This window comes from Culex pipiens, chromosome 3, assembly GCF_016801865.2.
Source record: "Culex pipiens pallens isolate TS chromosome 3, TS_CPP_V2, whole genome shotgun sequence".
Lineage (NCBI taxonomy): Eukaryota > Metazoa > Arthropoda > Insecta > Diptera > Culicidae > Culex > Culex pipiens.
This window is the reverse complement of record NC_068939.1, coordinates 124,154,250-124,180,615: the sequence shown is the minus strand read 5'-3', so window position 1 is coordinate 124,180,615 and position 26,366 is coordinate 124,154,250. Positions and strand designations below refer to the sequence as shown.

At 37.5% G+C, this 26,366-nt stretch overlaps 1 protein-coding gene across 1 annotated transcript; it reads right to left on the bottom strand.

Annotated features, from left to right (window-relative positions):
- Window positions 1-999: 999 nt before the first annotated feature.
- On the bottom strand, window positions 1,000-24,413 carry LOC120412945 (myosin heavy chain). The gene is made up of 4 exons (XM_039573584.2): window positions 23,809-24,413; window positions 5,484-7,293; window positions 1,723-2,619; window positions 1,000-1,658 (listed from the first exon to the last, which is right to left on the bottom strand). The coding sequence occupies exons 1-4, from the start codon at window positions 24,111-24,113 to the stop codon at window positions 1,467-1,469; spliced, it is 3,204 nt and encodes a 1,067-aa protein (XP_039429518.1). The 5' UTR covers window positions 24,114-24,413; the 3' UTR covers window positions 1,000-1,466.
- Between the last annotated feature and the right edge of the window lie 1,953 nt (window positions 24,414-26,366).

Here is a 26,366-nt window from a genome sequence, read left to right as displayed (position 1 = left end):
AGCTGAGCAGATCCCTTTATGCATTGTCCACGTGGATACTTTAAAAGGGGGGAGGGTATTAGGGAGCGTTCTTTTATTACGTAACGCAGTTGGGGGGAGGGGGGGGGGGGTTGGAGGCCTTGTTAAGCTCCATATAAATTTTTTAAAATTTGTATGGAAATTTTGTTACGAGGGGTGGAGGGGGTCTAAAAATCCGATTTTTTGCGTTACGTAATAAAAGAACGCTCCCTTAGCGATTGTCTATACGCTCCATAAACACATTTTTTGCATGAACAATTGTCCGTAAGGGAGGTGAGTGGGTCCAGAATTTTCAAAAAAGTGTCTACGTGAATGTGGATAAGGTGTCATCCATTAAGTACGTCACATTAAAATCAGCCAAAATTTACACCACCCCCCTTTGTCACGATTTCCCTATGCTTTTAACACGCAATGTCACGCTTGCTCAAAACCCCCCTCTTCCCTCAGAACGTGACGTACTTTATGGATGACCCCTAATGGACGTCCCCTTAAGAATTAAATCGAAATAATGTAATAAAATATTGCTCAGTCTTGATTTGGTCTCAAAACCTCAAATCAACATTCAAACAGTATTGAATTTGACTTCTATCAATACTCAATGTATACATACATCATATTGATTAAAATTGGCGTATACATCATTGTTTGTTTGTTTAATAAAATGGGCCCCAGAGCAGTTTTTTGAAAAAATCTTTCGTCAGGATGTAGCTTTTAAGATTCTTTATCAGACTGTACAATAAAATTGAAAATGTCCAAAATGGCGTATACATCATATCGCCGTAAAACGGCAGACTAATTTCAGCTTATCTTTCTGAAAATTACCGAATTTTAGCGTAACAAACCAGTTCGCTTGGCCAACGGTATGATGTTCGTCTGTGATTGGGAAACTCAGTCGTGTTTTCTCTATCAAATTATACAAAACAAATTATATATTGTTTGCGTTTCTCAAATTCTTTCTATGAACAAATAACTCACCAACAGTTTCAACTAACACCAAAGTTTATTGTTTTTATTCGAGCTGAGTCGAGCTAGAAGCTATTCCATTGACAATTATAATACTTAAAAGTGGTAAAATGATTGACACCTCTTTTTTGTAGTTCTACCCTACTGACTCCTTCGACGGAGAAACGATGATGACAGTTGGATTCGTCCCCTAACAGATATGGCAGAGTATTAAGGCAGTTTATTTTTCAATAGTCAACAGTTAAAACATTTGCTTACTTCCTTCTTGCGCTCTAAAATTCTATACAATACAATCACTACACCGTATCTACGGTATGTGCACACAAATATAAGTACATTGAAAGCGCCTTTTTTTTGCTGGATCTTTACGGGATTTTAGTCAGATTGAATGAGAGTTCAACTTGCATGCAATTACAGTCCTTTCCATTACCACTAGTCGTTATTCGATTTTAATTACACGTAATCAACTAATACAATTCAGCGAACTAGACACCGCCCTTGATCCGCGCCTGGTACAGCTCCGACTCGAGTTTGGACATCCGTTCCTGCATGCTGCGCTCCTTGCTTTCGAGCGCCTCCTTCGCGCGGTTCTGCACCTTGAGCAGGGCCGCGTTGTAGCCCTCCTTGATGCGGTCGTACTCCTTCATCATGTGCTGCTCCTTGTCCTCGGCGTATTTCTAGGTCCGGGAAGGGTTGTTTAGGGTTAGCTTAAAGAGACACTTGATAGGAATATGAGCTCACCTTATAGTTGAGTGCCGTCTTCTTGACCGAGTTGTACTTTTCCGTCACCATCTCGAGGCTTTTATTGTACTCCTGCTCGATCTCCTTGAACTTTTCAATCACCTCCAGCTCGCGCTCGTGAAACAGCTTGCGCTCCTCCGTGACCTGCTGGATCAGCTTCTCCATCGAGTCCCGCTCGGCCTGGATCAGCTCGCGCTTTTCCTCCAGCTGCCCCTCCAGGAACTGCACCTTGTGGTTGGCGTTGTCCAGCTCCACGCGGTACTTCTTCATCACCTCGGCCTGCTTGTCAAACAGCGCCCGCGCCTCGTCGTTCTTCTTCGTCAGAATCTCCGTAATCTTTTCCCGCTCGTTCACGATGGCAAACTTGAGCACCTCGACCTCCTTGTTGCGCACCTGCAACTCATTGCTCCGCTCGTGCAGCTCCTTCTTCAGCCCGGAAATGTTGTCCTCAAACTTGAAGAACTGCCCCTTGAACTTCTCCTCGATGATCTTCATCTCGGCGGCAAACGCCCGGGCCATCTCCTCGCGGATCTTGTGCTCCTGCTCGCGTGCCACCTTCCGGCTTTCGACGTCCTGCAGTTCCGGGGACGTGGACACGCTCTGATCCCGCAGAGATCGTTTCGGCTGCGGAGAAGTGGCGCTGTCCTTGGTGGTCGTCGAGCTGTTCCCACTGCTACTAGTACTGCCGGATGTGTTCTGGTTGCGCATAAACTCCTCAAACTGGGCGGCCTTCTCCTTGAGATCGTCAATCAGCTGGTCGCGCTCGGCCTTTAGGTCCAGCTTCTGGTGCAGATCGTTGATGGTGGTGCGGGATTCGCTGAGGGCGCTCTTCAGTTCGCTCATTTCGCGCAGGTGCGACGCGCACGTGTTCTGCAGCTGGAGGTTTTGGATTTCGAGCTGGAAAGGGGAAGGAAAATTTTGTTTGAGTATGTGTTTTGTTAGAAGCTTAACATTTTAAATTTCAAATATGTCATTAATTAGAAAAAGATTTTTTGTTCGAATAAACTTTTTTTGATATTTTTGACAAAGAACTTTATCCCTGAGTGGCCAACAGACTAAGATTTTAAAATGTTTGGGTTTTCACGGGTTTCTCCCGAGACCAAAAGATCAAAAGAAATTTTTCTTTTTAAATGAACCTTTGAATATTAATTGCAATTTAACACGTATAATGTTTTTTCCTAATTCTAACATACTTGGGTAAAAAATAAAAACATCAAAACATTCAAAATTTATAGCTCAAAAATTCAAAATTCAAATTTTGAGAAATTTAAAACTTTAAAACATTGTTGATTTTTATAGGAACAATTTAAATAATTTTAAAATTCAGAATCAAAAATTTAAAAGTTACCGGATTTCTGAAAAAGAAATTTAAAAAATCTAATATTCAAAACTCCCAAAATTACTGAAATTAAAAATTTTAAAAGCCAAAATTCGAAAAAAAGCTAATTAAAAAAAATTATTAAGAGAACAAAAATGTTATTTCTTAAATTCTTGAAATCTTGAATGCTTAAATTCTTAACTTCTTAAAATCTAAAATTCTAAAATTCTGAAATTCTAAAATTCTTCTTAAATTCTTAAATTCTTAAATTCTGAAATTCTGAAATTCTTAAATTCTTAAATTCTTAAATTCTTAAATTTTTAAATTTTTAAATTCTTAAATTCTTAAATTCTTAAATTCTTAAATTCTTGAATTCTTAAATTCTTAAATTCTTAAATTCTTAAATTCTTAAATTCTTAAATTCTTAAATTCTTAAATTCTTAAATTCTTAAATTCTTAAATTCTTAAATTCTTAAATTCTTAAATTCTTAAATTCTTAAATTCTTAAATTCTTAAATTCTTAAATTCTTAAATTCTTAAATTCTTAAATTCTTAAATTCTTAAATTCTTAAATTCTTAAATTCTTAAATTCTTAAATTCTTAAATTCTTAAATTCTTAAATTCTTAAATTCTTAAATTCTTAAATTCTTAAATTCTTAAATTCTTAAATTCTTAAATTCTTAAATTCTTAAATTCTTAAATTCTTAAATTCTTAAATTCTTAAATTCTTAAATTCTTAAATTCTTAAATTCTTAAATTCTTAAATTCTTAAATTCTTAAATTCTTAAATTCTTAAATTCTTAAATTCTTAAATTCTTAAATTCTTAAATTCTTAAATTCTTAAATTCTTAAATTCTTAAATTCTTAAATTCTTAAATTCTTAAATTCTTAAATTCTTAAATTCTTAAATTCTTAAATTCTTAAATTTTTAAATTCTTAAATTCTTAAATTCTTAAATTCTTAAATTCTTAAATTCCTAAATTCTCAAACTGTCGACCTTTAAAAATAAGAACTGCAGAATTCTTAAATTCTGGACCTTTCAAAAAATGAAAACTGCAGAACTCTTCAATTCTTGAATGCTGGTTAGAGAAATTTTGAGAAGAAAATAATAAAAAATTTGGGTTTCGATTTTTCTGATCATCGAGTACGAACTGTACGTAAATTATCAAATCCTTAGATTTATGAATTTTTAAATCTTTTATTGTTTTCAATTTATTGATTTTTTATTATAATATTTTGAATTCAAGTTTTATTTATTTTGGATATTAATTTCAAAATATTTGGTTCTTGTTTTTGACAAATTTATTGTTATGGCTTTTATCTCTGATTTACTTCATCTTAGCAAAAATAAATTTGTCCATATAATTTTCGGCGTTTCAATATTCTGCGTTCTGAGATTCGGCCTAATGAGGCTATTCTGGATTTAAAATTGTAATGATTGAATACAACATAATTTCAACGTTTGTGTTTTTTGCGATCCTTCTGACGGAGTCCTTAAACAAAAAACGAGTTTAATTTTTGTTCTCAAATAGGTACTTTCTTTGTTAATTCATAAAAAAAGAAACTCGGTTGTATATTTGTCACGCAAAATTATTTTTCTTATTATGGCGCGGATCTCGCGCGGATTGGGTTTTGGGACGGCGCCGTTTTTTTCGACTTCTTCGTAATAACCATGTAATATTTTTAAGAAAAAAAAAACAAAGTTTGTTACAGCAGTATCAATTGATAACAAAGACAGTGGAAAAGCATTGAGAGATAAGTGAATCAAATGCCAGTAAAATCAAAAACAAATGATTTCGCATTCGCATTCGCATGAAGATGGTGATCTTAGCGGGTTGCAGACTGGACCAGTAAAATCAAAAACAAATGATGGATAATAAATAGAAAAATCAGTGAAGAAGTGAGAATGAGTAGAGCAAAATAAAAACAGTAGATAGATGGGAGCTGAAAATGAAAAGAGGAGAAACCCCGTTGTGCGATGTTTCAGGTACATCAACAACAGTTGACTCAACATGTTGCGAATCAAAACAACACCGTCTACAATCACTAATTACTTCCCTTTCCCACATTGAAGCGCCCCTTTCTTCTAGCCGTCTCGACTCGCTGGTCGCTGGTCAAAGGTTTACGAGCCAGAACAAACCAGAGTCAAACTGTTTTGACCAAGATGATCTAACAGCACTACGGATGTAGTTGTGCTCCTTCCGGGATGTTCCTCGCCTGGACGTCAGACATTTGCTCAGATTTTGATTCTGAGAAGATAAGTATAAATGAAGGTGGAACAAGCAGGTCAATTAAAGAAGTTCAATTTTTGATAATTTTATAGCCTGAGGAAGGCAAAAATATAATCAAAATTTTGATTCGTCCACAAATACAACCCTTGGTAATGGATTACAATAGAAACATTTGGAACAAATGTGCCTCATTTGAGGAGAATCAAACCTACCTTCGAAATCTCCGCCAAACTATCGATGCACCTTTTACAGCTGCTGTTGGCCGCCTGTTTCCGCTCCTTGTCCGCACCATCACTCCGGTTCGCATTTTCCCGCTGCCTCTCGTGAAGCTCCCGCAGCAGCCGTTCGTGCTCGCACTTTTCCCGCTCCAGCAGCTTGCCAAACTCGGAACACTTGAGCTCCGCAAGCTGCAGGGCGCGTTCCAGCGAGGCCACCTTCTCGCTGAGGGACGCCATCTCGTGGGCCGGATCTTGGGACTTGAGGACGGACAGTTCCCGGGCGACGGCGTCCTTGCAGCTGGAGATTTCAATGTAGAGCTGCTTTACGCGATCGCACTCGCTTTGGGCGTCCTTCAGGAGGAACTTTTGCTTTTCAAGCTCGAGTTTGACGGTGTCGGCGGATTTGGAGTCGGATTCGAGCCGTTTGCACTTGTCCTGTAACCGGGTGTGGTCTTGGTCGAGCTTGGTTAGCTTGTCTTCTAGGGCGAGTTTTTCCTGTTGGAGGGCGAAGATCTTCTCTTCGAGGGCGTCCTGTTTGTCGAAGCTGGAGCGGCGGGGCTGTTTGGAGTTGTTTTGGTCTTTTTTGTAGCACTTGTCAAGCTCGCCTTCGAGGATCTTCAGCTTAGAGCCGAGTCGGAATGCTTCTTCCTTGTACTGGTTCATCTGCACCAGTGCGTCACTTTCGTCCTTTTTCAGCTGTTGAATCTCGCGGTCACGAGCGGCTAGGTCCGTTTCGAGTCGTTTGATGGTTTCGCGCTTTTCCTTCTGGCCGTTCATGCAGATGAGGAGTTCGTGCTTCAGCTTCGTCACCCGATCTTCGGTGTTTTTCAGATTCGGGTTGATTGGGGTGCTTCCGACGAGGTTTTTGCGGGACGCGGCGAACGTGCAGGTCGGATCCAGTTTCTGGGTCGCGTCCTCGCCCGCGCACAGCATGCTGTCCATCAGCTCCAGCTCGGCGTTGGACGTCTCCAGCCGCTGCGTCAACGTGTTGATCGTGCGCTGCATGTCGTGCGTTTGCTGCTCCAGCGCGTTCACCTTCGTCTGGAGGCGCATGTTGTCCTGGCTGAACCCGGTCAGGTTCATCGTCTTCGCCAGCAGCGACTCGCACTTGTGCTGCGACTCCTCCAAGTTGTCCTGCAATCGCTGGACGGTTTCGTTCCGCTCCGCCAGCAGCTGCTCCCGCAGCGATTGCAACTCCTCGCAGCGAACCTCGAACCGACGAACCTCGTGCTGACGATCTTCGCACTCCCCCCGTAACTTATCAATCTGCTGCTGCATCATCGTCACCTTCGCGCTGTACTTCTCCTCCGCTTGCTTCAGCAGGTTATCCGTATGTCGAGTCGCCTTCTGACCGGCGTTCACCTCCAACATGTGACACTTTTGCAGCGCATCCTGCAGCATCGTATTCTTGTTCACCAAGTCCGCTTCCTGCTTCAAATTCACCTCCTCTAACCCCCGAATCTTCCCCTTCAACTCCCCGATCCGATCGTCCTGCTCGGCAATCTTGGTCTTGCTCTCCACCAGCAGCGTGTGCGTCTGACTCCGCGTCATTTCGGCCCGGTCCCGGTCGCCCTCGGCCAGCATCAGCCGCTTCTTCAGATCGTTCACCTTCTGGTCGTACTCGCGCGTCTTGTCGTGCAGTTGGCGCGTCACGTGCTCAAATTCGCGCGTTTTCGACTCCAGCAGCTGCTTCCAGTGGCGGACCTCCGCGTGTTGCTGGTGGGCGGGATGGTGACCGCCGTCACCGGAACCGGCCATGAGTCCTGGGGAAGGGCCATTTTTGGTGGCGATGCCGTCGAGGAATCTGCGGAATGAGAAAAGATATTTAGTAAAAGGCTCGCCTTTATTTTAGCTTTTATAGGGAATTAACAAGTAAAGACTTGACTGACAATGAGTTGGTGTTGAGATATTGACGGATCTGCTGAAGTTGGTATATCCTAGCGGAGTGATGCGAAATTGTGACTCAAATTGTGTGACTTAATTTCTCAATTTCTATAGTGTATAATCAACGAAGATCTCAGCCTTATTGGTCAATACCGGTGGCCTCCCAAGAGGCCCACAGTTCAACGTAAAGCTAAGTACGGAGATCGAAAGGATTGCGGCCAGAAAATGTTGCGCATTCACCCAAAAAAAAAAAAAAATTACATTAGTTCGGTTTGAGCGCGTTGGACAATGCGCTTGAAATACTTGAAAAAAAAAAAAAAGATTAAAATATTCAAAAACATTGTAATTTTTAATTCTCGAATAAAAAATAAAAAAAACATATTTTTAATTTATAAAATTCAAAGTTCTTCTAAAATTCTGAAATCCTAAATTTAAAAAATTTTTAAGTTTTGAAATTTTGAAATTAGAAAATTGTATTTTTTTTTTATTTTAAGAATTCTAAAATTCTGAAATTCAAAAGTTCTGAAATTCTAAAATCCTAAAATTCTAAATTTTTAAAATTCTTAATTTTTTTCATACAATATTAAAATTTGAAATATTTTGATTGGAAATCCGACATTTGTGGAGTCCTATTTTAGGTTAGAAACAATTTCCATAATTTTTGAATTTTTAATTTTAGAATGACTCATAGGGTTAAATTTCCCTTAATAAAATCAAAAACCACAATTTTGGAATTTTTGATATGTTATTTTTAAAGTTTTCAAATGACAATTTTTACAGTTTTTTTTTTAAATCTTCATTAACCAAAATTTTATTGTTTTGCTTTTTAGGTGTTTTTATTACCTCTGAACCTTTTTTTTAAATAAGATTAAATCTAATGAATCTCACTAATGAAAATTAGTGTCGGAGGTCACGGTGGCTCTTACGGCTTTTTGAAAACTCACCCGAGATTTCTTAGAATTTTTCAATTGCAGCATTATTAAATATTTTCATTTGTATTTAAAGTTCAGAACTATCCAAATTTTGATCTTTAAAATTTTAGAATTTCTTAATCTAGCTTTCTGATTTTTTGAATTTTGATGTATATTGAATCTTTCCAGGCTTTTTTGCCTTTCTTACTAAAGAAAGGTATAGATTTTACTTTAAGCCAGGACGTCATTTCCATCTTCGTAAATATGTCGATTCAGCATGAATTTTAAGCGGAAAAATCGCCAAAAAATCACACTGCATCGATTTTCGACGCTCTATCGATTCACCTTGACAGAACTCGTCTATCTCGAACCCTCGAATTTTGAGAAAATAAATTCCGTGGAGGTCGAGTGATGTTCGTATGTGGTAAAATTTTGCAAAATTTTGTGTCGCTCCGTTCTCAGCTCCCATATATCCGATTTCGATTCTTCTAAATGCAGATGAAAGCTAGTGTGCTGAACCTGGGTGGGTTGCCGCGCAAATTTCGAAATATCCATCTGTTTTCGGATGCGGCCAGACTTTTCATTAAAATACACAGTTTTCAAATGAAAATATGGTCAAATTTTTTCATTTTCATATATTTTATTTATCTCAAAAATTGCATATTTTTAGCCCTACAACCTCCCAAATTTTCATCCAGATTCATAATATGGTTCTGGAGTTAGAGCCGTTTGATTGACCTACCATAAGAAAAAAAATCCCAAAAAAAAAGGTAAAAGCCCACCTGGTGACCTTCGCCAACATTTTTCATTTCTGATTTTATTCGAAATTTCTCGCTACATTCATAGTACAGACCATGAGTGAGCATCTGAAATAAATTCGACATCGATCGGCAATCCCGATCAATTTTTAGAACGATTTACTTTTTGCCTTTCTTACTAAAGAAAGGTATAGGTTTTACTTTAAGGCTGGACGTCATTTCCATCTTCGTAAATATGTCGATTCAGCATGAATTTTAAGCGGAAAAATCGCAAAAAAACCACACTGCATCGATTTTTGACGGTTCCTCGCCAAGTCGACAAGTTGTCAAGTTGAGCTTCGAATACTGGCGCGAGAATGCTGGCGCTTCTATTTTGTGGCTCGACTTATACTCATTTTGTAGTAGCTTGTCTATCGATGTTTCCTTCAATATGTAAGATATCGTAGCTTTTCTGTTTCTTTTGCCCCGTCCGTTTTTGCATAACTGTCCAATGTTTATGCAAAAACCTTTGTGACATAGGACATTCATCCGGCTACAATCAACTTGTTTCCCGTGCGCTTCTAAAATCGCCTAAATGTAGACTTCATTTTCGTAAGTTTATTTAACAGGGTTCATTGGATTCCAATAGGAGCTTTCTAAGTTTTTCATCGTTTATATCGTTTACAAAGTGTTCAATGCTGGCGACTCCAATGGCTTTCTTCCTAAGGTTCTCGCGATTGAGTGTGTAGTGGTGCGGTTGTTAAAAATAGCTATCTCTGACTCTGTCACTCTCGTAGAAGCTGAATGGCTAGCTTCCCTGCACCGTGCGGCACACGCGGTTCACTTGTACCTCGGTTTTGCTTGTCTTGGTGCGCTGGTACGATGAACCAAAACACCAACACAGTCACACAAAAGGGCTCGTACCGAAACTAGAAAACCAAAACCGCGGTGTGCGTTGTTGGGAAGCTTGCTATGATCGCGTTTGTCATAATCGCTTGTTTGATTAGAAACGTACAAACATATTGTACGATTAAAAATATTCTTTTGGTGAAAATTGCGTTTTTTATTTCTTTTGGAAATCATATCATTCATAATACTCATAATATCATCATAATACTTTGCTTTCATCATAAGACTTTCTTTTGTGCTGACGTTATAAATAAACAAAGTTGATGTTATTAATTGAAAGAAGTTCTACCATTGTTATATTCTTTAGTAAGAAAGGCTCTTTCTCACCCCAGGTGGGATTAAATCGGGTTTTTGATAAGGTCCTATAAACAAATGTAAACATTGAGTGTATCCCTTTCACACTTATGTCAATTTCCAACAGAGTAAGCGGGATACGCTCAATGTTTACATTTGTTTATAGGACCTTATCAATAAAAAAGTCTAGCTTTGAATTTTAGATATTTTTTTTAATTTTTCAGTATAGAATTTTTAACACCGGAATTTTTAATTTTTATTTAAATTTATCAGCTTTTCAAGTCTTATATTTTTTGTATCTTCGATTTTTTTTAAATTTTGATTTTTTTTAAATTTTTTAACAGTTAGATTTTTTTGATTTTTTTTAATTTTCATTTAATTTTTTTTAAATTGAAATTTAATAATGCACCGGTTAAAAAATCAAAATCTCTGAGTTCCTGTATTTGGTACGCTATCTTTGGTAGTAGAATTGTTTTTTTTTATAGTGGATCCTGTCATTGAGAAATCAATCATGTCAACGCGAAAGGCTCACGTGCTCTGAATATGCACTGACTATTGTCTGGACTACCAATTAAAACTTGTTCATGTAGTCCAACCAATTGAAAACAATCTTAAATGAACTCGTGATCCTGCACTGAAGCGAATTCAAAAAGATTTGCAAAAGGTTATTGACCACAGATTCACTCTCCTGCGAAATGAAAAGTTCGCAAGAGATGTCGAACAAATTAAACCTTATTCCAAACCTTTTTGGAAACTTTCAAAGGTTCTTAAGAAACCTCAAAAACCAATCCCTTCTTTAAAAGATGGTGATAATATTCTATTAACTAATGGGGAGAAAGCTCAAAAACTTGCTCAGCAGTTTGAGAGTGCTCATAATTTCAACTTAAATGTTTTGAGTCCTATTGAAGGTCAAATTTCAATAGAATTTCAGAATATTGTTGATCAAGAATTTTCATCAGATGAAGTTTTTAAAACGGATCTGAATGAAATAAAATCTATTATCAAAAAATTTAAAAATATGAAAGCCCCTGGTGAGGATGGCATTTTTTACATTTTAATTAAAAAACTACCTGAAGCAACTTTAAGTAGCTTGGTCAAAATTTGCAACAAATGTTTTGATTTGGCATATTTTCCCAGTAGTTGGAAAAATGCCAAAGTAGTTCCGATTTTAAAACCGGATAAAAATCCTGCTGAAGCCTCAAGCTATCGGCCCATTAGTTTGCTTTCATCTATTAGTAAATTATTCGAAAGAATAATTCTTAATAGAATGATGACGCACATTAATGAAAATTCAATATTCGCTGATGAGCAGTTTGGATTTCGCCTTGGGCATTCAACTACTCATCAGCTGTTGAGAGTTTCAAATCTAATTCGAAGCAACAAATCTGAGGGCTATTCTACTGGCGCTGCTCTTCTAGACATAGAAAAAGCATTTGACAGTGTTTGGCATAAAGGTTTGATTGCGAAATTAAAAAGGTTTAATTTTCCGATTTATATCGTGAAAATTATCCAAAATTATTTGACGGATCGTACTCTGCAGGTATGTTATCAGAACAGCAAATCTGATCAACTACCTGTACGTGCTGGCGTCCCTCAAGGAAGCATTTTGGGTCCAATTTTATACAATATTTTTACTTCTGACTTGCCTGATTTGCCCCCAGGATGTCAGAAATCACTTTTTGCTGATGATACAAGCATCTCCGCCAAAGGTAGAAGCCTTCGTGTCATCACAAGAAGATTACAAAAAAGCTTGGATATTTTCAATTCTTATTTGAAAGAATGGAAAATTACTCCAAATGCTGCAAAAACTCAACTTATTATTTTCCCTCACAAACCAAGGGCTGATTTTCTTAAACCAAAAAGTCATCACATTATAAAGATGAATGAGGTAAATTTAAAGTGGGAGGATCAAGTGAAATATCTTGGACTTGCTTTTGACAAAAACCTTACTTACAAGGATCACATTGAAAGTATCCAGGTTAAATGTAACAAATATATTAAATGTTTGTATCCACTTATAAACAGGAATTCTAGACTTTGTCTCAAGAATAAACTGTTAATTTATAAACAAATTTTCAGACCTGCCATGCTTTATGCTGTGCCGATCTGGACAAGCTGTTGCTTAACCAGGAAGAAAAAACTTCAGAGGATTCAGAACAAAATTCTGAAAATGATTCTGAAACTTCCTCCCTGGTTCAGCACCAGTGAACTTCATCAATTAGCCGAAGTTGACACTTTGGATGTTATGTCCAATAAGATAATTGATGCATTTCGACAAAAATCATTGCAGTCTTCAGCTGCATTGATCCGCTCTTTATATAGTTTATAAGTTAGTTTTAAGGTATCCCTTTTCCCTTTTGTACATGTAGGACCTCCTACATTTGAAATCACTGAATAGCGAAAGCTACAATATTTCATGAATAAATGAAAGTTGCTAGTATTTAAAATTGAGGTGAAAAGTCATCGATTGTGATTGGACACTCAATAATATTTTAACTGAATGAATGTACATGGAAGAGAAAATCAAAATAAATATAAATTAAAAAAAAAAAAAAAAAAAAATCTTAAATGAAAACAATCTAAAATGCATTTTTCTACTTTGATAATCATATTTACTATGTTTGGGTTCGTTTAAAAATGTTTGGAATTGTTATGAAATTCAAAAAATACGCAAAAACTTTTATTTACGGAAAAAATAAATATGTCAATATTTAAATATGTTGGAAATTGCGATTCAGTTATCATCACTTTTGCTGAAATTCGGCAATGAACTGCAGAAAAATTAGTAACTGCATAGCTGTCAAACTGAAATGTCACTTATGACTTATTGTTTGAATGCTGCCGAGAGAAAATCATCTTTCAAGTGTGTTGTGTTTTTTTTTTAATTTGTGTTGTGATCTTTAGAAACAAACGTAAGAAAAATGTGAATAACAAATGCCTCGATGCCAACCACCTGTTTTTTAGGTTTGGAGGATTGTTTTTGATGACCGAGCCACGTAGCCCAGTGGTAACGCTTCCGCCTCGTAAGCTGTAGATCGGGGTTCTAATCCCGGCTCGAACCAATACAACTGGTGATCTTTTCCCTTCTGGATTCGATTGCTTACACGCAGAAAAATATTTTGTAGAATCAGCCTGTACGAGGTTTGATTCAACAAAATTTTTGTTGAATATAATTAACGCCGATTTAGCGTTGAAACAAACCTTGATTTTCTCAATTCCACAAAAATCTTTTGTTGTTTTGAAAAAGTTGCTTTGACGTTTAGCGTTGATTCAACAAAAATCTTGATTTTCAAATCAACAAAACGTTTTGTTGATTCAAATATGCCTTATTTTTCTGCATGTAGTAAAGGGTAGGTAGTGTATCGTCACAAACTGGACCTTATCAAGACACCTTAGGAAGACAACCTATGGAATGTTGACATTAACCTTAACATGTTTACATTAAGTTGATTAATAACTGTCACTGAATCCGCTTTGTAAATGCCGGCCCCGATACTCTTCACGGGTATTCCCCTCAGGAACAGGGAAAGATTTACTTTGGAGGATTGATGAAATAAAGCTAAATCTAATGTTGATAACTGAAATACCAGCAACGATTGCTGAACCTTCAGTAAATGATCTGTCAAACTGACACGAGAAAACTCCTGAATTTTCAGCAAAATAATTTGGCGTTTCTTTTGCTGAAATTTCAATTGTTTTGACAACCAGTTTACTGAAATTTCAGTAAACTATCTGTCAAAGTGACAAATTTCAGTTAACTGAGATTCAGTAAAATCTAAATTACTGAATCGTTTACTAAAATTTTTGTATTTAGATGAAAATTCAGTAAAAATTTACTGAATTTCAGCGAAACAAAATGGTGTGATTGTTAAATGATGTACTGAACAAACTTATTACGGTTTGGCGCCAATAAATGATATCGCCGACTAAATAGACATTTCGAAAAGTCAATTTGGTCATAAAGATTGGGTCGGCAAAAGGGTCCAATTAAAAACTCATCGACTGTTAGAGCTAAGTGGTCAACTGGTGAGAACAAATCTGCACCGGAACAAGTTTCAAGTGGACGCATCCTCGGACGTGAATCTATACTAAACTAAATAATGATGGTCAAGCTGAAGATTTTGGCCCTGATTGTTTTCCTTCAGGTTTGTTGGAAGATATTAACTTGCTTTGAGCGTTATAAAAGATTCGTGCACTTTTCAGTTGGTCCATTCCATTCACTCCGAACCTATTAGCGAGGATACCTCCGAACTAGCCGAACTAAATCGGCTGTTCAACCAGCGTCACCGTGAAATCGACTACACGCTTCGCCTCTACCGGATGAAATATTCCCTTGCGGTGAAGAACCTCAACGCACAGCTCATCTCCCGGAACGGCTTCGTGGTCTCCGACATCCAGCACATGAAACAACACGCCGAGGACGCCATCTTGGAGCACGCTCTGGACACGATCGGAGACCCGCAGAATCCGTGTATTGTGGCAGCGAACGACGAAGCGATCCGCCGCACTTCGCAAGCTACCCGCGATCTGAGCGTGGTGGCCGAGCGAACCTACGGATCGCTGTCGATTTTCACGCTAATCCTGGTTCGGCCAAACATCGACATGTTCCAGTTTATCTCGACCACCTTCCAGATAGTCGTTTTGGACCAGCTCGCCCACAGGAATGCGGTGACGGATCTGCAGGACATTTTGGCCGACCTGGCTGCCGTGTACCTGGACACCGTCACCTTTCTGGACTTTGTGATTATCGCGCTGGACAATCAGCGGGATTTTTTCCAGACATTTATGAACACCTTGCGTCGGGATGCGTTCAAGAGTATCGACGACATTGCCCGGGACTACATCTTCAACATGGAGCAGCTTATTGAAGAGGCGCGACAGTGCTCGTAGTTCGAATTTTGAATTTAGCCTTGTGATGGGTCAATCTTTGATTTCAGGGGGTAGCCCCGTGTAAGCCCGGATTTGGACCACCCTAGTACATATCCATCGAATTTTTATAAATAACAAGCCTTACCCGACAAACTTCGTTCTGCCCTTTTTAGGTTTCATGACGTACCGTAAAACGGGGTGACTTTGATAGCCGGGGTGACTTTGATAGGTTTGCGATTTTTTCGCAAAATGAAGAGTACAATTAAAAAACGTAAGGAATGGTTTAGAAACATACTCATCGTGGTAGAGAAGTGTTCAAAGTACCTCAAGAAGAACTTTTCATAAAATTTTGACAAGTTTAAAAAGTTAGTTTACTACAGTTAAGAAAATGTTGATGAAAGTCATTATTTTAAACTTCTCAAAGTGTCATGATTTTCTCAATGTGTATGATTTTTAATCGGAAAACGGAATGAATTTTCGGATTCTTTGCACAATTTTCCACTAAGAGAAGGTTAAAAAAGTTTGTAAAAATAAATAATATGTGTTTTTGAAACACAATTATAAAAACTCTCTAAATTTATAGGCAATTTCAGTTGTACAAATTTCATGTAAAATGTGAAAACTTGTGATTCGTGCTTCGAATTCAGTATAAAATGCAATATAAATCGATAATTTTATAAACATAACTAGTTTTAACAAATTTCAGGCAAAATTCCGACTTTTAACAATTTTATCTCAAATTTATATGTATTTTGCTTAAAAGCTTATACACTTAGTTAACCAAATATAAACATTGATTTTTTTTCTTAAATACTATATCAGCTACTTTAGCGATGGTACATTCAACGTACAAATGAAGTTTGAACATCTTAAATATGATTTTAACAAGAAAAACTATGACTATCAAAGTCACCCCGGAATTCAAACTAAGAATTTTTGACGTAACTATTTTTCTAAACATTATTTAAAAAACTTTTTTTCCGAAATAGTGCATGGACTTTGTGTAGTCTACCCCAGTACATGTTTTAAAAATAATAATCTTGAGAAAAACCTTACCTGTGGGAAAATATTCCAAAAACAAATTGAAATCCTATCAAAGTCACCCCGGTTTACGGTATTTAACTTTTTTGCTTTTTCAGCCTCCTGTGATCTAAATTTGATTTTACGTAACATTTCCCATACAATCTGCAAATTTTCCGGAATCGGTTCCAAAGTGGCCAAAGTTGTAACTTTTTGGCGTAAGAACCTTCCTTCGACTTATACGAACCCAACGCAACAAAGAGCACCTCGATCCGACGTTCCGTGTTGAATTGATTCGCGTTCGAACAAAACCGTCGAAATTTTTTATATCGAGGTTTTTAAGCGAAAATGGCGTTCGAATGGTGAACGTCCGAAATGTCAAAATCACGCATTGGTACCAACATTACGAAAAAAGTGTGCCATGGCATGACAGCCACATTTTTTTTTCTTATGTTGGTGCTACTGCGCGATTTTGACATTTCGGGCGTTCACCATTCGAACGCCATCTTCGCTTAAAAACCTCGATATGTAGAAGATTCCAGGGTGACCACTCAATTCCTATTTTCAAATTTCCGACTTTTCAAAAAACTCAAACAAAAGGCATTTTTTATCTGAAGAATGATTCAAAACAAAAAATGTGTTATACAAAAATCAATATCAACCATATGATCTAATCTAAATTAGTTTAACAAACTATCCACAATTTTGTAAAAACAAAACCTTAAAAACAACTTAAAAAATACTTCAAAAATGAAAGAACTAGAGTTTTTTTTTTCTCAATAGATCCTAGAAGCTATTGACTAATACACTACACAGCCTCCAAAAAGTGTATAAATAACACTTATTTTTATCAAAATATTTGAGATTCGGCCTCAAAAAAGTGTCTAAATAACACTTAAGTGCTCATAACTTTTGATGGGGTTGTCAGATCTTCAATCTTTTGATAGCGTTGGAAAGGTCATTCAAATATTTTTCTAACAATTTATAGCATGACGGGTTTGTTTGTGATAGTCTAATACGTCCTTTATAGTTCTTGAAAAAAAAAAAAAAGAACGATGACGATTGAATTGATTGAACGATTGAAAAATAACCGAAAAGATTACAATAATTATAATTTTAATGTTCACTTTTAAAATTTGCAAACGTATATTTTTTTGAACTTCATTTCAACTGGAAATGGCAAAAGTCAAAGATAACTGAATTTAAAATTGTATTCTTATTTTTTTTAAAATTTAAATCAAAGAACGCTTAAGACTGCTGTTATTTTTCTTCTACAGAATCTGGGAATTCGATTTAAAAAATGTGTTTACCGAAATCCCTTATTAATTTTGTAAACATTGACATTGCATTTTTGAAACAATGTTAATATATCTAGTTTTCAGTTTTTACTGTTTAATTTGTTTTCAATGAAAAATTCATTTTGATCAGATTCCATGTTTTACCACCTATTTTATGTGAAACAAGCCTTACCCGACAAACTTCGTTCTGCCCTTTTTAGGTTTCCTGACGTATTTAACTTTTTTGCTTATTCAGCCTCCTGTGATCAAAATTTGATTTTACGTAACTTTTCCCATACATTCTGCGGATTTTCCGGTTCCAGAGTGGCCAAAGTTGTAATATTTTGGCGTAAGAACCTTCCATGGGCTTACACGAACCCAACGCAACAAAGAGAACCTCGATCCGACTTTCCATGTTGAATTGATTCGCGTTCGAACAAAACCGTCGAAATTTTTTATATATATAGAGATAGATTTTTGACGAGATAAACTCTTTCAACATATTTGCAATAACTTAAATTAAAATTTCTTGGATTTATTTTATTGCAACTTCAATAGTTTTTCATGTTTTCAAAACGTAAAAAAGTTTTATTTTCCATTTTTTTCATTCAGAACGAACATTGATTGGATGTTATTCGATAAATAAATATTTTATATGACTTAATGAATTTAGTTAAACAATTAAAATATTTACCACACAAAAAATACCACTGCCCAACTCAAGTTGTAATGTTTTTTTCTCAAATATTCAATGATTTTATATTAGTTTTTCATTCACTTTGTTTTTGTTTGAATTAAGACGTTACCTTTTGTTTGAAAAAGAATTAAAATAATTAAAATCTTTTGATTCATATAAAAATATCATGAAAATCTGTATCAAATGCATTCAATATTTATAAAGATTTTCAATAACATAAATAGCCTTTTTATTCTCAAATAGATTGAAATAATGAAGGAACCTTTAATTTAAAGTAAGTTACTTAAAAAAAAATAGTGAATTTAATTTGAAGATTTTACAAGCTTCGCAATTCGCAATTTTCAGTGTAAGAACGGGCCTTGACCGATCTTATGCACCAGGTTCCCGACGAACACGCACTGCCCTTACACCTACATCTCACCCTTGCTCTGAGTCAGTACGAGCAGCACGCTAGAACACGCTTTGAGTGTTCGTGCCAGGCATGCACACATTCTTTTCCGGTTACGCATTTTAACTCGGCCGGGGGTGGTACATTACGTAGGGTTTGATGTAAGTATAAGCGCCTAACTATTTATAGTGTGCCTATCAACTTTCATTTAAGCAAAAACTGTTATATTTTTAGTTTGAATTCAAAAACTAATTGTTATTCACTGTGTATTGTTTTCTCCTGAAATCTTCCCTATTGTTGAGTCGTGTTTATCTGTTGCTATTTCTTTTGTCGCGGTGTTTTGTTACAATATTTTGGTCCTAAGTATTTTAGAAAAGTTTTTCAAAAGTACAATAGTAATATTTGTGTTAATCCTTTAATTATTCCATAAATTGAGTAAGGGCTCGAACCTCACTTGCTTAAGAAAAAGGTGAAGTTTCAAAACAATGGGCAGTGAAGGAAATATACTATGTAAGGAATCAATAGTAAAAGAAAGATAGTAATTTATGAAGTAGATAAAGAAATTAACAATAGTTAATAAGTAGAGGTAACAAACAAGCTTAGATTGTATTGAGGGCAATTTACAGGGAAGATGAGAAATTATTCAAATAGATAAATAAAGAAAAGGCACATGATAAACAAAATTGACATCGCTTAAGGGAAAGCAGACAGTTTGTTACAGCAGCATCAATTGGTAAAATAGAGTGGAAAAGCGTTGAGAAATAAGAGAATCAAATAAGTAAAATCGAAATCAAATGGAGCCGTTTTAGAAAATCAGTGAAACAAAATAAACAGAAGATAGCTGTTAGCTGAAATGGAAAGAAGAGAAACCCCGTTCTGCGATGCTCAGGTACATCCACAGCAGTTGACTCAACATACTGCGAATCAAAACAATACCGTCTACAATCACAAATTACTTCCCTTTCCCACATTGACGCGCCCCTTTCTTCTAGCCGTCTCTACTCTGACCCTCGCTGGTCAAAGGTTTACGAGTCGTTTCCACAGGCCACCAGCTAGGTTACACCTTGTCATCATGATGACTAAACCAAGCCAACGTGGAGGTAAGAAAATAGGACACTTGCAAGGAACCAGAGCCATGCTGTTTTGTCCAAATAGCACTACGGATGTAGTTGGGCTCCTTCCGGGATGGTACTCGCCTGGGTGTCAACCGACGAGTATCATCAGTATCATGCACCCTTGGCCTGCAATTTGAAGATTTTACAAGATATTACAAAATTATTTAAAAAAAGAAAATAATTTTCAAGCAAGTTTGCTTGGGATTCCCGACTTTTTGACAAATACAGTCCATCAAAACTTCGGATAATCGAATCACGAAAAAATCCAGAGTTTTTTTTTGAAAGGTCTCATAAGCTATTGTGTTTCATACAGTATGTAAAAAAAGTATTTACACCCCTTGGGCACTATGCACATTTTGTGATGAAACATGTAAACAATTTAATGTTGACATAAACCTAGTACTACGTTTTGTTCAGAAACTCATGCCGAACATTTTGCTGCAAAAAGCTCATGAAAAGATGTTTTCTATAAAAAGTTTCATAACAAATACTATTACAAAAATAAAAAAGGTGCAAAAAAAGTTTGTACACCTTTCGAAAAATTAACATAAAAAAAGTTATTTGTTGACAAATCACCATAAATCCAGTCTCCCAACTCCAAATAGGCATCCTTGACTGATTAAAAAAATAATTTGGATTGAATATAAAGTTTACTAATTACTTAGTATAAAAGTTTATATAACTCTGGAAATTCTATATAAAACTTATCTAAACTTAATTTTGCAAACTTTCAATTTAACTAAATGTCAATATATTACCATAGAATTGCTAAATAAACATTTTGGAGTGGGTATAACACCGTTTTGGGGGTCTTTGTATCGCTAGAATAGATTTTTCGTTGGAATTTCGTACCAACCCGGAATTACGTCGTCGAAAAATCCGCCGGCATCCGAACCGGTCCACAATTCACAAGTTAACCTATGTGGCATCGGAAAGGGCATAAAATTTCCGATCTTTTGATACCCATACATCTAGGTTTTCTATAAAACCCACGTTTTTAAATACCTGGGCAAAAAGTAAGTTTGATCCACGAGAACAAAAATTACGAAATTCCATACATTTTTGGCAGATTGCTCAAACGAAACCATAACAACGTTTTTGCCTAGGTATTTAAAAACGTGCACACAAAAAAATATTACGGTAATGGCAAAAGTAACTTACTTTCGAATTAAAAAGTTGTTAAAATTTGCTACATTAAAAGTTTTTTTCTTGTTTTGAAAATGAAAACTTTTACTGCTACAGTTTTTGAAAATCTCATTGCTCACTGATTTAAAAGTTTTTCCTTTTAATTTGACTGTAAAATTTCTTTCATTTCGACGTTCTCGTGTAACCGTGTACGCCTAAGTCGCAAATGTAAACAAACACTTTGGTGGGTCCGGTGGTGCTGGTATGTCTAGGACGCAAAGCAAAGCCGACCGCGGTAGCAGCCAGGACTCGGACGCGGAAACCTTCGTGAGCCAAACAGCAGCAGCGGAACGCCTTCGAAGGAGGATGGTGCAGGAGCGGGACGAGGTCGAGTGCTCGAAAAGGACAAGGCCAGCATCCTGCAGGAACTGCAGCTGTTCCACGGCCGGAATGCGTAAGAAGGAAGCTTGGGTGTTTTGGGGGGTTAGTGATTGATTTTGTTTGTTTTTGTAGGATGAGAGGTAGGAATGTGGATTCGCACCGGTTGTATTCGGTGGTGGTGGCCCGGGATTGGTGATTGAAGGTCAATTCCCGCGAGGACTGGGGCGAGATCATCGAGGAGATGGCGTTGCCGAAGTGTTGCGTGAACAACGAGATTGCGTTGAAGAAGATTAACTTCCGGTTTTTGGACAAGTACGAGAAAGTTTACTTTCACGGTGAGGAGAAGGATCCGACGAAGAGGAGGACGACGAGATGCAGCATAATCGAAGGTGGTCAGCGCGGATGATGCACTCGGAGTCGGCGGTTTACAACACCGGTGAGTATTGAGAATGTGTGCAGTGGCTAGCCAACTTCACTTACTTTCCATCTCTTTTAGCAACTTCCCGCCCACAAACACTCACCTCGCGACGGCGCAGCTTCAGCCGAATGAACCTGGACAGTGAGCCAAAAAAAAATCTGTGTCATTCCCGAAGTAGGATTACGTGCTCAAAATTGAATTCCGTTCCGAGGGCCTCATCAACTCCATGTTCCGGATGCGCTTCAAGGATCGGGAACTCCCCGTTCAGGCACTTTACTTTCCAGCCGGAAAACGTCGACCACCCTTCCCGAATCAACGGCCAGCTCCTCCAAGACTATCCTGATTGAGGCCGGAAACGTGACCATCGTGTTACACTGCTGTCGCGCGTCGAAACCTTCATCCGGAACCGTCCTGGGGTATTCGGAAGTGACCGGTGGCGTACCGTATGAATCGGTACAGCTTGGACTCGGATATTGGCCTACCTTGAGCAGAAGCTAGTGGAGAAGCGTTAAATACAATAATTTTTTTAACATACAGTTTAATTTTTTTTAAATAAATGTAAAAAACCAAGTACATTTTCCTGAAATTATCCCTGTAGTGCTAAATGTTGTGTATTCTTGCCATAAAAGGTTTCTTTTCCAATTAAAAGTAAAATACTTTTACCAATACAACGATTTTGTTCCATAAATGCATAGTAGTATCAAAAACTTCCCAACTTTTAAATTGAAAAGTTTGAACTTTCTACGAATATTCACCAACGCGAACTTTTAATCCAACGAACGATCTTTTTAAATTTAGAGTAATTTTTCTTTGTGTGTGGGTTTTATAGAAAACCTAGATGTCTGGGTATCAAAAGATCGGAAATTTTATGCCCTTTCCGATGCCACATAGGTTGACTTGTTAATTGTGGACCGGTTCGAATGCCGGTGGATTTTCCGACGACGTAATTCCGGGTTGGTACGAAATTCCAACGAAAAATCTATTCTAGCGATACAAAGACCCCCAAAACGGTGTTATACCCACTCCAGAATGTTTATTTAGCAATTCTATGGTAATATATTGACATTTAGTTAAATTGAAAGTTTGCAAAATTAAGTTTAGATAAGTTTTATTTAGAATTTCCAGAGTTATATAAACTTTTATACTAAGTAATTAGTAAACTTTATATTCAATCCAAATTATTTTTTTAATCAGTCAAGGATGCCTATTTGGAGTTGGGAGACTGGATTTATGGTGATTTGTCAACAAATAACATTATTTATGTTAATTTTTCGAAAGGTGTACAAACTTTTTTTGCACCTTTTTTATTTTTGTAATAGTATTTGTTATATAACTTTTTATAGAAAACATCTTTTCATGAGCTTTTTGCATCAAAATGTTCGGCATGAGTTTCTGAACAAAACGTAGTACTAGGTTTATGTCAACATTAAATTGTTTACATGTTTCATCACAAAATGTGCATAGTCCCCAAGGGGTGTAAATACTTTTTTTACATACTGTATGTTTATAGGATCTTTTGAAATAAAACTCTAAAAATGTTTTCTATGTAAAATTTGTCCTGAAAATACAGCAACAGATTGCACGGATACAAATTTGAGCCTAAAACACATAAAAATTTTGAGTATTCCATTATAAAGCTATTTATTATCCAAGGTTCCTCATTATAAACATTATTTTTTCAATACTCTGCCATATTATACCATGATATTTTGATTCAATATAAGTGGAGTTATGCCCAATTTCGTGAAATAAAAAGTGACTTCCTCCACAATTTTTGATAGTGCAAGGTATCAAGAATAAATCAAAATTGGAAATTCAACAAATTTCTCGTTCCATGATAAAATTCTAAATAAATCTAACCAACTCAATAAAAAACCTGTTCTCAAACCTCCCCGCACCAAACTCATAATTTTGATTAATATTTGTTGTAGCCACGCAAAATCATCGCTTTCGCATAATATGCGAAACACGATGAATCACTTCTCACTCCCTCAAGAAGAGGATGGTTCTTAGAACCATAAACCCGCTGTCTGAGCCAAATCCGGCCAATCCAAGCCATCGGTCATAACTCCTAGCACCAGCCGGCAGTGTGGAAAATCGTTTGACGATCTCTCAAAACTAATGGCCTGTGAAGGCCGGCATTATGTTGAACCGTGCCGTGCCGCGGCGGCGTGGCTAAAATTAGATTTTGTGTTTGGCTTTTCCTGCTAGGAAAAAAAAAACGTCTTCCATCTAAATATCTATATCGCTCGGTTGGTATTTTATCATCCATCATTAGGAAAGAGCAAACTCACCTGTGACCCGTGGACGGCGAGTAGGACGGAACACCCGGCGGCGGAGGCGGGTGCTGATGCTGCTGCTGGTCCGAGTAATTGGACGCGTAGCTGAGCGAGTTGAGCGTGTCCTCGTTGCCGTGGTCGTCCTCGATGAGGTCGTCGAACGCGTGGTACACCTCATCGGCCAGTTCCTGCTGGCGTCGCTTCTGGTCCTCCAGCGCTTCCTCCTCTTCGGCGCGCTGCAGCCCACTCGTGTTGGCCACCTGGACCTGGCCCGGATCGCTGAACAGCGTCACCGCCGGATTCCCGCCGCCGTTCATCATCGTCCAAACAACTCAAACTCACCCCCCGAACAAACGAACTTCACTCCCGGACCCGGCTTTCCTACGCTGTTGCTGCCACGGTTGATGATTTCATTCTGGCGAAATTTCAAGGATTTCTTCGCTAGCGGGAGGGGGTCACTCGGCTCGCGGGTAATTAACTTTGGAGAAACGCAGAAAAAGAAAAACAAAATCTTTACGTGCGCGGACGTCGCGAAAATTGCCGAAAAAAAAAACTTGTAGCGCGAGAGAGGGAGGAATGCCGCTTGGGATTTGCAGAGGAAAACTGTAAACAAACGCTTGTGTTTGGCTTGCGCGACCTTGGCGCAAGGAATTTTGACAGCGATCCGCTGTAAACAAATCAGGGGGCGGGTTTTAATTACGTTATGAAAATTTTACATTTTTGGAAACCGTCTGAGCCACTTTTCATACAAAACATGAAGCGTAATAAAATTGCAACCCCCCTCCCAAAATGCTGTGTTACGTAATACTTGAATGCTCCCAAGCCGCAAAAATAAAATAAAATACAGTAGAGGCTTCCTAAATGGGCACTCGCTCCGCGGTGGCGGTTCCTAGTGTCGAGCACTCTAAACATTTATTACGGTCGGCTTGTTTGCCTTGAATGTAGTCATGCAGGCGTTTTTAGAGTTTTGAATAATAAATAAATATAAATAAATTCAATTATTGACGGTTATGAACTCTGGAGCAACACGAGAAAAGGGCGGATAAGCATTTTGACAGTTTGAACTGTTTTGATATTTCTCAAGCTTCAGGTATTTTTTTCTCAAAACTCGTAATGGGAAAGAATAGCTGACCTTCCCAGTTACCATTTAACACTATGCGTTTTGTAAAATAGTTGTCAATTGCCTGGGAAATTGCAAAATAGTTGCAGCTGTCAAAATGCTTATGCGCCCTTTTCAAATGTTGCTCCAGAACTGTTATGACTATTTATTTACCGCGTACTTTTCCTTCACATTGTGGTGTCGAGAAGTTGGAAGTGCAACACAATGACAAGAACAATGCACAGTGGTCCAGATCGCAAAATAAAGGGGAAAATTGATTTTCCGAAAAATGGTGATGTTTTGGAGCTTGGTGTCTTGAGAAGAGTTGTTGCAAATAGAAAGGGGCAACTTTTGGTTTGGTTGAAAATTAGGGTGGTTCACGATTAGGGTGGTTTTGAAAACCTAACTTTACAGGAATATTTTTGGAAATTTTTTCGTCTTCTAGAAAGTTGTTGGGCTTGCTAATTCAAGCAACTTTGTCGAAGACACCAAAATTTTATCTCGTAATCTACGCCTTCTATGACCAAATTTATAGAAAGCATCTGAGCATTTTTATTTGTTGACATGTCAATTTGGACTAAAAAGTTACAGCTATTTTAAGGTAAAAAGGATGCAAATTTAAAACTCAAATATCTCGAAAAGGCGCAAGCCAAATTTTAAGCACCAGGTTGCATTTGAAAGAGGAGATCTAGCACTACAAACGCTGAAATAATCTCAGGGGTGTTTTTCTTTAAACTTGAAATATCTTCATTTGAAAAAGTCTAATTTTCAAGGGAAAACCATATGGGACCACCCTAACCAAATTCGAAAATTTTCCAAATATATGTTTTTCCACTAGGGGTTGGACAAAGTAAAAATTTTAACTATTCGTCAATATATTGACGTTGTTATTGATCTATTGGTCAATATATTAACGAAAAACGTTTCGACCTGCATTTGGACACCTTGGTTTGACAGATGACAGATAACAATAACAACCGCATTTTGACAACAGAAATTTTTTGCCGTTTTCGAGAAATCTGTGGCAACATTCTAAATTTATTTAGAATTTATTTAGAATTTATTAATTTATTCCAAAATTGAGTCAAATCCGGCCAGCGGAAGAGAGAGCTCGTACCGCATCTGCTCTTAAGACCGAGTTAAACTAAGTTAAAACGGGAGAAAGTTTCAGAGCAGCAAGCAAAAAGAGCACCTCCGGTACAGCTTGCAAAGGAGGAGGCAGGATTTTAACGGGTTCCTCGGTTGGATCTCCGGTCCGGTGTCCTTAACCATAACCACTCAAGCTCAACTTTCTCCTCTTCCGCGTCTGTGCGAACTTGGCGTGCCGGAACACGCGCAGCTGACTTGCTTAGCGGATCGCGGCTCGTTTCCTTTTCGCACGGACTGCAGAACGGTCCGCACAGGGTCACGTAAGAGAACGTCCACAGCAGGAGGAAGGTCCATAGCAGGAGCAGGATGTTATGTCTCCCAGTTC

Bases quoted from the DNA above. Each gene is read 5' to 3' on its own strand.
- LOC120412945 (XM_039573584.2), bottom strand. From the start codon at position 24,113: ATGATGAACGGCGGCGGGAATCCGGCGGTGACGCTGTTCAGCGATCCG. The intron at 7,294-23,808 runs GTGAGTTTGCTC...CTCATTCCGCAG, and splicing joins TCGCCGTCCACGGGTCACAG to ATTCCTCGACGGCATCGCCA. The intron at 1,659-1,722 runs GTGAGCTCATAT...TCCCGGACCTAG, and splicing joins AGACGGCACTCAACTATAAG to AAATACGCCGAGGACAAGGA.